This window comes from Littorina saxatilis, linkage group LG2, assembly GCF_037325665.1.
Source record: "Littorina saxatilis isolate snail1 linkage group LG2, US_GU_Lsax_2.0, whole genome shotgun sequence".
NCBI lineage: Eukaryota > Metazoa > Mollusca > Gastropoda > Littorinimorpha > Littorinidae > Littorina > Littorina saxatilis.
The window spans coordinates 55141708-55158619 of NC_090246.1; the positions used below are offsets into that span (position 1 = coordinate 55141708).

General features: G+C 40.2%; 1 protein-coding gene across 5 annotated transcripts; it reads right to left on the bottom strand.

Annotated features, from left to right (window-relative positions):
• Window positions 1-3168: 3168 nt before the first annotated feature.
• Window positions 3169-15459, bottom strand: LOC138959293 (uncharacterized). 5 transcript variants are annotated; one of them, XM_070330703.1, is made up of 10 exons: window positions 15191-15459; window positions 14317-14353; window positions 12505-12672; window positions 11573-11682; window positions 10134-10269; window positions 8749-9138; window positions 8147-8233; window positions 6846-7078; window positions 6163-6450; window positions 3169-5723 (listed from the first exon to the last, which is right to left on the bottom strand). In XM_070330703.1, exons 1-10 carry the CDS (start codon window positions 15287-15289, stop codon window positions 5046-5048), a joined length of 2226 nt encoding a protein of 741 aa, XP_070186804.1. In that variant the 5' UTR covers window positions 15290-15459; the 3' UTR covers window positions 3169-5045. The 5 variants fall into 5 exon arrangements, with proteins under 5 accessions (XP_070186804.1, XP_070186805.1, XP_070186803.1 ...); XM_070330704.1 differs by having other exon boundaries at window positions 8138-8233; window positions 10170-10269; window positions 15191-15456; XM_070330702.1 differs by having other exon boundaries at window positions 8138-8233; window positions 15191-15454.
• Window positions 15460-16912: the final 1453 nt, after the last annotated feature.

A 16912-nucleotide genomic window follows, 5' to 3' on the forward strand; every position in this document is an offset into this window, starting at 1 on the left:
AAATTAACATGAGATTTTCATCCTTACTCCAAATCCAGCACACTTTCCGCGTACAAAAACATGTTTCCATCTGGAGCTGTTTCCAAACGATGTTTACTGCAAATCAATTTTATGAGGTTAACAGTATAATGGTTTTATGCGTCTTCTTTTTGTCAGAAGGAGAATGTTAGTTGTAGACAGCATGAGGGATGTACAAAACGGATGTCTTTTTCTCTCTTTCAAATTCAGGTTTCCATGAGAGCATCATAGCTTTCACTTGGACACATAACAACAAGTCGCGTAAGGCGAAATTACTACATTTAGTCAAGCTGTGGAACTCACAGAATGAAAGTGAACGCACTGCATTTTTTTCACAATGACCGTAGTCCGCCGCTCGTTCAAAACGCAGTAAAACTGACGAGACTGTTTAGCGCGGTAGTGGTTTCGCTGTGCTGCATAGCATAGCACGCTTTTCTGTACCTCTCTTCATTATATTTAGTCAAGTTTTGACTAAATATTTTAACATCGAGGGGGAATCGAAACGAGGGTCGTGGTGTATGTGCGTGCGTGTGTGCGTGCGTGCGTGTGTGTGTGTGTGTGTGTGTGTGTAGAGCGATTCAGACTAAACTACTGGACCGATCTTTATGAAATTTGACATGAGAGTTCCTGGGTATGAAATCCCCGAACGTTTTTTTCATTTTTTTGATAAATGTCTTTGATGACGTCATATCCGGCTTTTCGTGAAAGTTGAGGCGGCACTGTCACGCCCTCATTTTTCAACCAAATTGGTTCAAATTTTGGTCAAGTAATCTTCGACGAAGCCCGGGGTTCGGTATTGCATTTCAGCTTGGTGGCTTAAAAATTAATTAATGACTTTGGTCATTAAAAATCGGAAAATTGTAAAAAAAAATAAAAATTTATAAAACGATCCAAATTTACGTTTATCTTATTCTCCATCATTTGCTGATTCCAAAAACATATAAATATGTTATATTCGGATTAAAAACAAGCTCTGAAAATTAAATATATAAACATTATTATCAAAATTAAATTGTCCAAATCAATTTAAAAACACTTTCATCTTATTCCTTGTCGGTTCCTGATTCCAAAAACATATAGATATGATATGTTTGGATTAAAAACACGCTCAGAAAGTTAAAACAAAGAGAGGTACAGAAAATCGTGCTATCCTTCTTAGCGCAACTACTACCCCGCTCTTCTTGTCAATTTCACTGCCTTTGCCATGAGCGGTGGCCTGACGATGCTACGAGTAAAATGGCATTGCGTTCATGAGTTTCATTCTGTGAGTTCGACAGCTACTTGACTAAATATTGTATTTTCGCCTTACGCGACTTGTTTTAACTTTCTGAGCGTGTTTTTAATCCAAACATATCATATCTATATGTTTTTGGAATCAGGAACCGACAAGGAATAAGATGAAATTGTTTTTAAATCGATTTCGGAAATTTGATTTTGATCATAATTTTTATATTTTTAATTTTCAGAGCTTGTTTTTAATCCAAATATAACATATTTATATGTTTTTGAAATCAGAAAATGATGAAGAATAAGATGAACGTAAATTTGGATCGTTTTATAAAAAAAGAAATTAATTACAATTTTAAGATTTTTAACGACCAAAGTCATTAATTCATTTTAAGCCACCAAGCTGAAATGCAATACCGAAGTCCGGCCTTCGTCGAAGATTGCTTGGCCAAAATGTCAATAAATGTAATTGAAAAATGAGGGTGTGACAGTGCCGCCTCAACTTTTACAAAAAGCCGGATATGACGTCATCAAAGACATTTATCGAAAAAAAGAAAAAAACATCCGGGGATATCATTCCCAGGAACTCTCATGTCAAATTTCATAAAGATCGGTCCAGTAGTTTACTCTGAATCGCTCTACACACACACACACGCACACACAGACACATACACCACGACCCTCGTCTCGATTCCCCCCTCTATGTTAAAACATTTAGTCAAAACTTGAGCGTTGCTGCTTTCTGTGCAAAGTAGTAGGACTTTGTTGCTTAAATTAATGAGGCAGAGTTTACCCACACTATGTGTCCCTCTAGCACAATTACTTCAACGGCAAAATCTCATGATGCACAGGAAGAAGCCAGGCTGTTTTGTTTGTAACTCTAAAGTCTGTGTTAAATCTTTATTCTGTTGAGATCTTTATGCTTTCATGCAAGACTTAAGTGCTGTGATTTTTAACTGTACGTATAATCAGTGATTTGTGTGGGTGAATTGTTGAATTTTAATGTCCAATGCTCTTCGAGAGTACCGTCTGGCGTTGAATAGCGCTATAATTATAAGCAAGTTTAATCATTATGATGATAATTATTCTTGTTGTATTATAATTGGGACGATTTGAAGTTAAAGATATGCAAAAGCATGAAGAGATCTGCGGTGTTGAATATGATCGTTTACGGGAGAAATAATGTTCATTTAAGCCAAGCGGCGTTTGGCTCGTTATGAATGATCACATTTCCGTTCGCTTGTCATTGCGCTAGCACCACTTGATGGCGGCGACGGTGCATGACGAACCAGGATGTGCACTTTTGCAGAATGTTTTGAAAGTTGAACCACTTCACTTTGCGTTGGCAGCAAAAACTGGTTGAAACCGACCGTCACACGAGAGGTTCCCGTGTTAAAATCGGCTCAAATGCAACACACACACACACACACACACACACACACACACACACACGCACACACACATACCTAAAGTGTGGATGGTTACCTAAGAGGCGGCACTGGGTGTAGTGCCTTTCTAGTGCACTTGCACTACAACAGCACTGGGTGCAGTACTCGCTCCGGCATCGAAGAATTTTGCACTAAAAAATGCACAAAATTTGACCTATTTCGTCGCCTATAGAGGACGGAAAGAATGTCATTTTGAACATTGTTATGACATTCTTTCCGTCAAAAAAGTCAATTTAACGGTGTTAAATGAAGCGACCATCCACACAATTAGGTTGTCATCCAGAGTTTAGGTTGCCATCCACGTGTGGATGGTTGCCTTATGGTGATTTAGGCAACCAAACCTGTGAAAACGGGGGCACACACACACACACACACACACACACACACACACACACACACACACACACACACACACACACACACTAATGCATACGCGTGCGAGCGCGCGCTCGTTTACAGGTGTGAACGAGGAAAGAAAACCTTTTTTGTTTTATTACAAATTTAAGCAGAGCAAACATATTTGGCACATGATATGCATGTAAAAGGGCATATTAACAAAAGCTGTTGGCAATAAATGCCTTTCTCTGTGTGAAGAAAATGCACTCCCCAAAAACAAGATGACAAGGGTTCAAATCGTATGTTGACTTCACAGAAAGGAAACATATACCACTGGAAAAGCACAATGCAATAGGGGAAGTAGGAAAGGCAAGACGGGAATGTCAAATACGAATCTAAAATTGGAAATGTCATTCACTCACAGTTTCCCTCTTTACTTTTTTTCTGATACAGGGCACTTATGTACATACGTACACAACAACAAGAACAAGAACAAGATCAACAACAACAACAACAACAACAACAACAACAACAACAACAACAACAACAACGACGTGTACAAGGATGTCGTTTGGCGTCGGTTGTTGCCGAAACACAGAAACTCATTTCAAATCGCCAAAAACGTCGCCTTCATTGCGGGAGCTTGGCCATGTCAAGGACTGCCTAAAACTGCCTAAAACTTTCGAAAATAGCAGTAACTGTTATATTTCTTTCGGTACTTTTGCTGTTCAAAGAGATAGATTGCAGCAACATCCCTGCCTGTATTTACAGAAATATCGTCGATATTGAAGCTTTGTAGCTCTGTTCGGTTAATGACCGTTACCGAGAACAACAACCACTTCGTGGCTTGAAATAATTCGGTCATGAGTGGAAAAAACAGGTCAATAATAACGCTCTGATCTGAACAATGATTGACAGGCGTAGGAGTGAGAAGTAGATGGATGGGGTGGGTTGGTGCGTGAGGGTTGGCTTTGGAGGGGAACACGAACAAACGCCAAAGCTGAACAGGCACACAACCAGTGCCACTTCACATTTAGTGATGTGTCCATACACTGTGCGATTTTAAGTCCTTGGGTTTTACTCGCAAGAGCGTTAACTGGCTTTATAACATTGAAGGCTCTGACACGAAAGGTTGCTTTCATTGCCATAAAAATCAACTTGTTAGAAAACACATACGACATCCCTCGTTCTGCATAGTTTTGCGCACACACACACACACACACACACACACACACACACACACACACACACACACACACACACACACACACCGTAACATAAGGTGGTCAGTTACAAACAGGAAGGAGACTACTGCAATGTACTGATCAGAGTTATTGTTTCACTTGGAGAGGATGCGTTGTGTGCAAAGATTCATCTTACACTTGGTCATGGCAAATCCTTACATTTCAAGCGGAGAACAAGTCATTTATCACGAGACTTGGGCAACTCTTTCCCTTTTGCTGCTTCCTCTAATGTTTTGTCACACAATTTGAAAGACGTCTGCATGAGGGCTTATTTATGAACAGAAGCTTACACCACCACCACCACCACCACCTCCACCACCACCAACAACAACAGCAACAACAACAACAACAACAACAACAACAACAACAACAAAATGGCTTGCTTTTCAGATACATTTTTCTTCTCGTGGTTTAGTTTCATTTGGTTTAATTCTCTTCATTCTTCTTCTTTATTCTGTCGTTCGCAGACAGGGGAAGTTGTCAGTCCTGCTTGCAGGTCAAACAGTTCTCTCATCTCCAGTTTAAGGTCTCTGGTCGAATAGATTTTCTTGCAGTTGGGTCTCCGTACCCATCAATAAAGTCCGGAAAATAGGACACGCCTTGAGGATGTGCTCTGAAGTCTGGCTGGCACAGTCACAAGGACACACACATGCTAATCATTGACAAATTGTATCATTTGCTGCGACATTTTAGTGTGAATGACATCAGACGAAAACATTTTCCACAGAAGCCCTTGTGATTCTGGATTTCTAGAATACTGAGATATATCAAACTAAACACTTTGAACAGATGACACGCTCAAGTAATCAACATCTCTGTCATGATTCTGGACTTCAATGCTGCATTCCTGAGCAGCTGAGTATGAAGGGTTCTGAAATGCAGAAGGGATTTCAGTCTGACCACCTGCTATAAGTGTTTGTTTCTGAGAGACCGGATCCTGACCCTGTTCCTTCTCCTGGCAGAGGATTTGTTCGTAGCGCTCATTGATCATTTCAAACTTGTGGCTAACTCTGCATGTATCATCTACCTCAGGTGGCCTTTCTGACGCGGTAAAGTCCGAGTATGGTACAGTATAAATGCTGTTTGTGTCAAATACAGAGGGTGGGATAAAATCACTTTCAGTGTAGGCAACGCTAGGGTTCTTCGCCGCAACCGCGGCTGTTGGCCGACGAAAAGCCTTTTCTGCCTGGGTAGACACCGACGACAGACGGCGCTGAAGGTTCCAGTAATTGTTCTCTTCAAAGAAGCTTGGTGTGCGTTTGTAGCTCAGCCCATGGACGGGAAGGCTGTCGACTATTTTTCCTGAATAGGTTCTATCCACAGGTCTGCCAAACTTTTCTTCGAACCAGTCGGGATGGTCCTGTTCAAAAGTGCGAGACTCATGCACTGCTGTAAGCCATTCCTTCCCTCCTTCCAGCTCCTCCACATTGCCGAGCAGTGGCAGATTCACCTGAAAAAAGACAGACCCATCTTTGAATTTTTAAGTCTATTGATCTACCATCCATTTACCTGACACTGATGCGTGCTAATTGACACTGCGGCTTGTTTTAAAAAGGCACATATCGAGAAACGGCTGAATGCTCATCCTTTCTTTGTGAAAACAGCCCTTTGCGGCCCATTATTTTGAAGATATGGATTGGTTGAGATCAAAATATACACATTCTCATTCAGGGTAATGGGATCAAAGAAACAACAATGTTTTTTTTAATTTGCTCAATTTTCCAGACTCAGACCCCATTCTCTACCATGACTTCTTTCGAAGAAGACAGTTGTAAGCTTCCGTCACATTTCGGCCAAATAAGGAATTATCCCTTTGGGGTTCATTCTGACATTTGTCTTGTCCAGGAGCGTTCGGAGGACAATGACAAACAAAGACTTTTTCATCTCACCCTGGACAAGTCCATGGAGTTTTCATCCAAACCATGGACATGGTGCAGAAAGGATTTCAAGCGGCTCGGCAGAAGGTAGGAAGATGGTGGCAAAGCTGAGATTGGAAGACGATATGTGGTGGAGGTGTGGTCAAAATGAACCATCATCGCATTGGAAACGTCTTCGCCATTGGTGATCTTGCCACAGATGTGCTTGATTCCTGGTGTGAACAGGTCCCCCTCCGGACCAAAGCCTGCCTGTCTGTACACCATTCCGTTTTGCGAGGCTTGATAAAGGCGGAAAGCTGCCTGAAATAAAACAGCAGATCATTTGTCAAGGACTACACATTGAACTGGAAGTGTTTTATGCTTGTTCTTATGTTTTGCATAAAATGTACAACCGGTAGTGGCCTCTAAGAGAGAAACGTCTGCTCTCAGCATCGCATGTTTAGTATTTGGTTAAGCTTTTCTGTTGTCGATTTTCAGGCTATGAATCATACATTAATATTTTTTCTTTCGCTTCTTGTTGTTTTCTTCTGTTTATTTATATGCATAAGATAAATTGATATAAGGGTTGAAGAAAAGCGTAACCACGAATAGAAACATAACAGTAACCATCATATTTGCTTTTTTGGGTGATATGTTTGTTTTATTGTATGTTTTTAGTCATGTTAGTTTACAATACGTCATAAACGATGACATACTTCAGAGGTGACGATGATGACAAAGTCGGCTTGGTCAATCTTTCCAGACAGCCAGATATAACTGTTATCCGTCTTGCGTACGTCAGCCAGGTGTTCCGGTGCAAAGATGACGTCACACTGGCAGTGGAGCGTGAGGAAGGTGAAGAAATTGTTCAGGGCCTGGCTGAAGTACTTGTGGTCCTCTGAGGCCAGCAGGAGAACCGTCTTTCGGCTTATCTGGGGCAATATCAGTCCTGTATGCAACCCAAAACACAAAATCAAACAAAAGACCAAAAGGCAAAGCAAGATAAAAGACAACAAAGCAAAACATAACCCAATCAAATGAAGAAGGCAAGGAAAGGAGACTAGAACATTTCTAGTACGCTTGAAATGATAACTTTCTGTAAATGTACGATGACTACATTCTGCTGAGTAATAATTTGTTCAAACGAAGCCTCTCATGCCGGACCTTCTGGACTTTTATCCTGCCAGGTCTCAATCATTCATTTTGCTCTTATGACATGTATAAAACACATAATTATAATCACGTATAAGTGCTTGCTATGAAGCTAACCTTTTGATTGTTGTTAATGAAAAGTTTAGTGAGTGCTAGTGACTAGATTTATTAGACATATACCCCCCTCCCTCCCTCCCGAATTGATATATATATATATATATATATATATATATATATCAAATACCAACACTAAAAAACAGTTTGCTTAACATCTTACCATACTAAACCGCCTGAGTATCTCTCTCCTTCGCACTCTGTCTTAATCTGCATGTCTGTCAATCTGTCTTTCTGTCAGTCTGTCTGTCTGTCTGTCTCTGTCTGTCTGTCTGTCTGTGTTTCTCTCTCTCTCTCTCTCTCTCTCTCTCTCTCTCTCTCTCTCTCTCTCTCTCTCTCTCTGTCTCAATCTGTCTGTTTGTCAATCTGTCTTTCTGTCAGTCTTTCTGTCTCTGTCTGTCTAAAAATACTAGTTATTCAGTTCTTTGATTATATTGTTTTCTGTTCCTGTTGACCCTATCTTAGGGCGAGGGCTTGATGTAAAAAACAAACAAACCCATATATTCTTGCTTATCTATCACCCTCGATAATAACGATTTTGTCTTGTCTTGTCTTGTTTTGTCTCTCTCTCTCTCTCTCCCATTCAAATAGTATGAAGGGACTTTCAAGATATCCATCCCCCTCTCTCTCTCTCTCTCTCTCTCTCTCTCTCTCTCTCTCTCTCTCTCTCTCTCTCTCTCTCTCTCTCTCTCTCTCTCTCTCTCTCTCTCTCTCTCTCTCACTCTCTCCCCCTCCCTCTTACCTCCCGTACCTGCTGGAGCTGTGGAGAAAAGGTTCTGGCTTGTGGCTTCCGGACTGTGCGAGAACACATCATCCTCTTTATGCATCATGTTGCGACCTGTTATTACAGAGGAGTTGCAGGGAAGAGGTGAGAGATGGTTGTGCAAGTGCATCAAGAATATATGTAGGTATGTTAACTGAGGGGAACAAAATCAAATTCAAACTCAAAATTGATATAAATTCGTTAAAACTTATCAGTAATCTGAGCTGCCCACCATGGGACAGCGGGTAAAAGCAAGAAACATTGGCTATACTTTAAATCCCGATCAAATTCCTTTATAGAGATATACCACTGAACCTATATCGCAATGTTTCATTTCAAGGTGTCTGGTATGAGCTTTGAAGAGAGCCTGTCCGAGTTAATACCCGTGCTCATTTTTATGTCTGTAATAAGGTGCAAGAATGTGTGTGCGTGCGTGCTTGCGTGCATGTGTGAGTATGTTAGTGTGTTTTTGTGTGTGTGTGTGTGTGTGTGTGTGTGTGTGTGTGTGTGAGAGTGTGTGTGTGTGTGTGTGTGTGCGTGCGTGCGTGCGTGCGTGCGTGTGTGTGTGTGTGTTTTTTTTTCTCGCTTACAGGTTTGGACAACATCCTGCCGGTGCCTACACAGGTAGATGCCCAGGACCACCCCTACCAGTACCACGAGGGGAACAAGGACAGCAGGTACAATCACATCGGCATCAGCAGCAGAGGGACTCTGTTCAAGTGTGGAAGAATTCGCTGTGGGGGATCTCTCTGTAGCTGAGTCTGTTGAAACAGATCTCCATGTAACTGTTGTCTCATCGGCTGTAGAAGTGTTGTGTGTAGATGTGCTGGTATGCACTGCAGAAGAACTCTGTTCGGGTTCGTTGGTATCCACCGTAGGAATCGGTTCAGTTCTGGTACCATTGTCGGTAAGGGCAGGTGTGGTAACTCCGGGAGGAGTGTGTGTCTTTGTAGAGGTGGTGCTTGTGTGCAGGACTCGTGCTAGATAAATTCATATTAATTAATTCAGTCAAACAAACAAACAAACAAACAAACAAACAATCAGAAAACAGCAAAAACTAAAAAAATAAATGAAAAAATAAAAACGATGAGGAAAAGAAAACAGGCACAATAGGGACACACATTTTGTTAGATGCATGCCAACATTGCATGCAGACACTGACAACATTTGTACTAAAGAGTAAACAAGTCGTGAGAAGCGATATAAAAACACAATCTGTAGGTATCAAATTAAAAGATCAACTAAAAAAAACAGTCATCGCCGAGACTACATTCAGATAGCCTCGGCTAAACTTCCCCGAAGACCGAGACGGGTCGCGCTTGTCTCCGCGAAGCATACTCGACCTATTTTGTTTTAATTCTGAGCGAGTTTTTCAAGTAAACAAAACATATCTATATATTTTTGAATTCAGGAGAAAACGAGAAATACAATGCACAGATGTTTTAATGACAACTTTAATGAGCAAACTGATTAACTAATTTTTAAGCTTCTGAGCTGAAATGCAATCCCAAAGTCTGGACTGAGTCAAACTTTGCTTGTACAAAATTTCAATCAATTTGGTTAAAAAATGAGGGGGTGACAGTGCCGCCTCAACAATCACAAAAAGCCGGATATAACGTCACCAAAGACATTTAGTGAAAAAATGAGAAATATTTCTGGGCATATCATACCCAGGAACTTTCATGTCAAGTTTTATGAAGATCGGACCAGTAGTTTTGTCTGAATCGCTCTACACATACACACACAGACACACAGACTTGAATAAATTTAAAAAGAATAATATATAATATAAATGATGATCGACAGCCTGACAACCAAACAAAACTTAAATTGTGATTTTTGAGGGAAGAGTACATTTTGCAGAGAGATACAAGTTTCATAGCTAACATACACTCTTCTTCTGAAAATTCCAGAGACATACATTCACATTAAATGGGAAATTACAGAAATTACAGAAGTTTAAAAATTGGCGTACTACGTGATGGCCGACAGGTTATGGCTTTTTTTTTACCACTAGAAGTGGGTGGAAGACTGAAGAGACTGACTTGACACAGACCAACTAGCGTTAACTCCGGAGGAATCAAGGTGTAGGAAAAACTCAATGGCTTGTTCTGCAATCAAAACATTAGATCTTATTAAAGGGAAGCTTCGATATGAAATAAAAACCCACACCATGACATCCTCTCAGAAAAAATGCTTTCTGCAATCTTTTAAGAAGCAAAATCTTAAGCCACATTTCATTATTATGTGGGTGTTGTGTATCTTGTTTGTCCAAATCAAAGACCGACGATAGGTCGATATTCTAGTGAATAATTCGTTTTGTCCAAAATGTAACGTTCCATAAACTATCTTTCTCGTCTTTGGATTATTAATCTTTCTCTAAGTGACTGCATCGGTGAGCTAATTATACACCATTTTCTATTTATCCTGTAAATATCCTGTTACTGTACTTCATGGGTGCATGAGTACCCACACTTTCATTCAAATGCCTTAAACTCTAGATCTTTTATGATACGTTAATGCAATTTCATGACTTTTTCTAGGAAACAAGCAGTCTGACCACACAAAAAACGCCAATGTTGTTATCTTTAAACGTAAAAAAGCACATTTAAACAAAAACCAAAAGCAACAAAGACAAGAAAAACAGAACAAGAAAATAACAGCATGTGTTTTGGAATGAGCACAATGCCCAATGTAAAAAAAACCACAAATGATATGAGGAGACTTTAATCTGCTCATGTTCAAACTGATTCGCTAATGAATGTCTTTCTTGTGATGTGAGACATAGTATTTGCTTGTAAAGCCCTCCACAAAACACATACTTTCAGGATACCTTCTTTCTTGTGTAAACCATCTTGTAAATCACCATAAATCTGTAAGGCTTTTAACGTGTAAATCCTTCCAATTGAATGCATAAACTTACGAAAAATCAACGGCAAAGCAGAAGAGAAAACAAAAAGACGAAAACGTTGAATCAGGCTTGGCATATAATAATCAAGGCACATCATGGCTGGAAGGAAGGTAAAGGTAAAGGTATTCCCATAACCATCTGGTCGTAGGGGAGAGAGATGTTAGAGATCTCCACTTTTCTGGGGGCCAGCTTTTTATGAGGGCGGTGCCCATCTCCTCTCCCTCGCTGCCTTTGCCTTCCCCGGCCCTGAATAGGGTCAGGTACCCATTTCCAGCTGGGTGGACTGGAGAGCGCTCGGAAAAATCGGGTATTTGTATTTGTCCCCGAGTGGGGGACGAACCACGACCTCCAGCGTGAGAGGCAAGCGCTCTAACCACTGCGCCACTCTGCTCTCGGCTGGAAGGAACAAAGGAGAAAAAAACGGATAGGAGGGGATGAGCACACATAAACAAGAGAAGGACAATGGAAACAAGGGTGTAAAGAAATACAGAATTTCTACTCACGGTATTGGAAGTCATATTAAAACTTTGCAAGTCTAAGAGGATGCAGTTAACAGCTCCACTTCCTACTAGGTTTATTCTCAGGTAGAATCCTTTCAGGAGATTCAAACTCTCTGAAACAGATGTAAAAGAACGGTTTTACACTATATATGAGCTAACTGCGTAAAGCTTGATATTGTAATCTTCTTGGCTGTCTTGTCAATATCTAAAAATGTGTTTGGGTCTATTTTGTATTCAAGTCGATTGATTCTATTGTACCCGTCACCAGTACAAATAAGTTTACGTGCAGATCGTTGTGGTGATGCAGTTTATTTAAAGCAAAAACCAGTTATACATGAAGTGGAAAGGCCCATATTCAGCAAATAGATTGATTGTACATACAACGGTAGATTCTGTACAGGGGAACCCACAACAAAGACACCCCTAACATTAAATTAACGAAAGCAAGGCTTCCGCCATACAATTTTTACAAAATCCGATCAACTTAAACGGAACAAGTTGTGCATGTCATTGGCAAGAACAATTAAATGTGTACCCAAAACGCTCAGTTTTCTTCACCTATCTTGTGTCATTCTTCTCAGAAGCCATAAGAGACGGCTTTTGAAGCCGTTTTAGCGGTTAATGAGGCAAAACAACGGTACCTAAACTGTTCAACATGACATAACGTCATTTGTTTTAGATACACATGCATTTGATTTTTCTTTCCAATGACATGCGAAATATGTTCCATTTACTGCGATGTCATTTTTTGACGATTTGAACGCGGGAACCTTGCTTTTGGTAATATGAGTTTACGGGGTGACTGTGTTGTATGTTCCACTGTGTAGAAAATCCGAGAAGAGTCTGTATAAAACTGTCTATGAAAAATCAATTCCTAGCAGAACCCGGGGTTCAAACCCAGGTTGTTAGCACCGAATAGGTTTCAAAGAATGTACCGTTGTCTGGTGCCTTCCAACTGATATTCAGTCCTGAAACGTTATAGAGAATATCGTTCTCATATGTCTGCTCTCCGTATTGAGTTACTTCAAAATCTTGAACTGTTGGCGCTGTCTTCCCCTTTGTGAGATTGGCAGGAAAGCCACCGCGAACTCCGTTTTTGCAAACTGAAACAGTAACCTTTCCCATGTTAAACTGGGCGCAAGAAAGATCTTAGCCGCATCAACAACAACAACAACAACAACAACAACAGCAACAGCAACAACAACAACAACAACAACAACAACAACAACAGCAACAGCAACAACAACAACAACAACAATAACAACAACAGCATGATGATTACGATTATGAGGATGAAGATGAGGATGAGGATGATGATGATGATGATGATGATGATGATGATGATGATGATGATGATGATGATGATGATGATGATGGTTTTGTAGGTGAGGATGAAAAGTAACATAAGAATAAACAAGTCGCGTAAGGCGAAATTACTACATTTAGTCAAGCTGTGGAACTCACAGAATGAAACTGAACGCACTGCATTTTTTCACAATGACCGTAGTCCGCCGCTCGTGCAAAAGGCAGTGAAATTAACGAGTCTGTTTAGCGCGGTAGTGGTTTGCGCTGTGCTGCATAGCACGCTTTTCTGTACCTCTCTTCGTTTTAACTTTCTGAGCGTGTTTTTAATCCAAACATATCATATATATATGTTTTTGGAATCAGGAACCGACAAGGAATAAGATGAAATTGTTTTTAAATCGATTTCGGAAATTTAATTTTAATCATAATTTTTATATTTTTAATTTTCAGAGCTTGTTTTTAATCCGAATATAACATATTTATATGTTTTTGGAATCATAATTTTTATATCTTTAATTTTTAGAGCTTGTTTTTCATCCGAATATAACATATTTATATGTTTTTGGAATCAGAAAATAATGAAGAATAAGATGAACGTACTTTTGGATCATTTTATAAAAAAAAATTTAATTACAATTTTCAGATTTTTAATGACCAAAGTCATTAATTAATTTTTAAGCCTCCAAGCTGAAATGCAATACCAAAGTCCGGCCTTTGTCGAAGATTGCTTGGCCAAAATGTCAATCAATATTTTTTTAAATGAGGGTGTGACAGTGCCGCCTCAACTTTTACAAAAAGTCGGATATGACGTCATCAAAGACATTTATCGAAAAAATTAAAAAAAAATGTCTGGGGATATCATACCCGGGAACTCTCATGTAAATTTTCATAAAGATCGGTCCAGTAGTTTACTCTGAATCGCTCTACACACACACAGAGACACACACACAGAGACACACACAGACACACACACACACACACACACACACACACACACACACACACACACACATAAATATATTTTATCAATATGAAATATGCTAACAAAAATCCAAGTAACTTATTCTTAGAAGACGAAGTTCAAGTTCGTCTTGGCAAATTTGTTACGGATTGTTTTAGCATTGTATAATGCATTATTTGTTGTTTGTTGTGTCAATAACTTTACTGGTTCATGACAATAAACATTATTCTATTCTATTCTATTCTATTCTATTCACACACACACACACACACACACACACACACACACACACACACACACACACACACACACACATACACCACGACCCTCGTCTCGATTCCCCCCTCTATGTTAAAACATTTAGTCAAAACTTGACTAAACGTAAAAAACCTAACAAGACTAAATTTTTTACATTCCGTAAACGATTTGTACGCGTACCACATTGCTAACGTACACCAATGCATGTGTAACTCTTACTTACCGTCGGTTCCATACTCAGTACACGAAGAAACGTCATACTGAAAAATAGAAAATAAGAAAACGTTCATATTACGCGTTTATGATAAAGGGAAATATGCCGCTTTGTCGGCAAAAGGAAATCGCGTATTTCATTGGACATACGTTGGATTGGAGATTGTGTACTTGGTCTTCACTTTAAGGAAACCAGTGAGTGTGGTTGGGTAAACATGGATGATGCTAAATCTAGGAGGTGTTACATTTGTTAAACGGCTTATTGAACTGTAGAAAATAGTAATCTTTTGTGTGTTTTTGTAGCATATCCCCACCCCCCCCCCCCCCCGAAACGGATCTTGAGACTTGAAGCATTATGATAATTTCAAGTCGATCTTTCAAAATACCAAGACATGTGCTCGATATGTTGTATGTGGGTCCACGGCGGTTTTGTGATATACACATAAACAACTTAAAGCAAATGAACCTGAACTTGAGCTTGTTTTTGTAGCATAGCATGTTGTGTTTTTGTGTTATATGATGTACACAGCTCGCAACCTGCAATGCATTGATAAGAAAATGGCATATAGCCAATTACTGCAGTGCGAAAGGCAATAGTGAGTTCTTTCTTTCACAATCTGATCATATCTATTCTTTGGTAATCTGGCTAACTGGTTAATATTTACAGAAGTGATTTACAGTGTTTGTTATACCCACAAGGAATGTTCGAGTGAACCGTACTTGTCTAGCTAACACGCAGCTATTGCAACAAGCTACACATGTTACGCATCAATTCCAAGAATTGACTCTAACACAAGTTGAAGTATGCATGTTGAGGTTAAATCCGAGAACCTAATCAGCTTCCCTCGAAAAGCAGACAAACCAAATAATTATTTTCTTCTTACCTCTCTGTATTCATCATACACGTCCAAGTCACTGCAGTTGTTAAAAGCAGTCAGATGTGGCAGGCCTGTTACCATCAAGACAAACACGAAGACGTTCATTTTCAGGGCTAAAACAGCGCGAAAATAGTAAACGCTGCTAGCACCCTCTGCTTCAAGCTCACTTTAAAACACGCCCGTATACCAACGAGTGCACACAGCTATCATTCTTTTATGCTGGGGTTTCGGTGAAAGCAGGCGCTCGAATTTGTTCGTGCATCGCAGCGGGGACACAAAGCTAAAGGAGGGTGTTTCTATGAAATGAATTTGTTTGTGTGTTAGTTTTGAAACCAGCGAGACTCTAGTGAGACGGAGCACCTACAGTTTACTTTCGGTTAAGCTGAAAGCGATCCGCCTTTCAGCGCATGTAATGCCGCCACCTTTCGTTTCACAGCATCGGCGTTTCTCAACAGACAGCGTTTCAGTTTAAAGCCACCGAGGAATGATGCCAACAGTAGCCCGACACGTAGTTTAAGAGTCATCCCTTGGGGCAGTCTTGGCAATGAAACAGCTTGCAAGCCAGTTCTGTATTACCGTTCAACTTCAGTCAACTAAATATGCTTGACACTAGGGTAACATCGCAATGATAAGTATGTTATGCCGACAGAGCAAGATCCGTGATTGCCAAACTCTAATAAATCTGATAAGAAACGTTTGAAAACAGTGCCCGTCGCTGCTAATCAGTCATATTCACTGAATTATTTGTTGAGGCAACATTGAACTGGAAATCATAATACAGATGCAAGGCTTATTACCCCGTTTTTATATTTTTTTAGAAGAGATCATAAAACCATTACATGATTATGTTATTCAGTCTTTCACCCTTAGATAGATAGATAATTTATTGCCAAGTGTACAATACATGAATGCCACATAAAAAATACACGAGGAAAGCAGCTTGCTGTGTGATAAAAACAAAAATAAATAGCATTCATACATCACTGGCGCATAGCATCATACATACATGGGTAAGACAATTTGGTATCACAGTAACTAATACATACACTATACAGACATGGTGAGAACTATGAAACTCTAAGAGCTATCGGAACCCCTAGGACCCCCCCACCACTCCCCCCCCTCTCCAACCCCTGTTCCCGCACTGGTAACATACATCCCTCCCCCCCTCCCCTCCCCCCGCCGTCCCACAATAAAAGTACGCAAAATAAGATAGGATCCCCCCCCCCCCACTATCAACTACTGTAAGAACTGAACATGTTCCATACCTCTAAAACAGCACATAAAAATAAACTCTTCCAACACATCACAGTGGTTACAGGACGACTAAAACTACTAAAACATGCTAGATGTGTATTCCGGTAATATAACCAGCTGCTAAAACATAGTCTGGCTTCATCGCGTCACAGTGGTGTCACCATACTAAAACCCACTCTATAGATCACAGTATGTAATGTCAGCTACTAAAAGCATACTCCTAGAACATCCTAAAACGTGTCACAATCTGTAGAGTTCATTTACCGGTTATTAAAAGCCAGGACAGCCTGGGGGTAGAAACTGTTTCTGAGTCTTGCCGTACGGCATCTGAGGGTTCTGAGCCTGCGCCCCGAGAGCAGACTAGAAGAGATGACCAGCCGGGTGTGTGGGATCCTGCATGATGGACCTACATTTCCTCATCATGCGCAGGATGTGAAGGGAGTCTATAGAGGGGAGATCTCTGCCAATGAT

What these genes read in the sequence shown, in the direction of transcription:
- LOC138959293 (XM_070330702.1), bottom strand. Translation starts at nt 15,289, where the DNA reads ATGAACGTCTTCGTGTTTGTCTTGATGGTAACAGGCCTGCCACATCTG. An exon ending in TCATCATCGTCACCTCTGAA is followed by an intron (nt 6,451 to 6,845) that starts GTATGTCATCGT and finishes GTTTTATTTCAG; the next exon opens with GCAGCTTTCCGCCTTTATCA. An exon ending in ACTCCATGGACTTGTCCAGG is followed by an intron (nt 5,724 to 6,162) that starts GTGAGATGAAAA and finishes GTCTTTTTTCAG; the next exon opens with GTGAATCTGCCACTGCTCGG.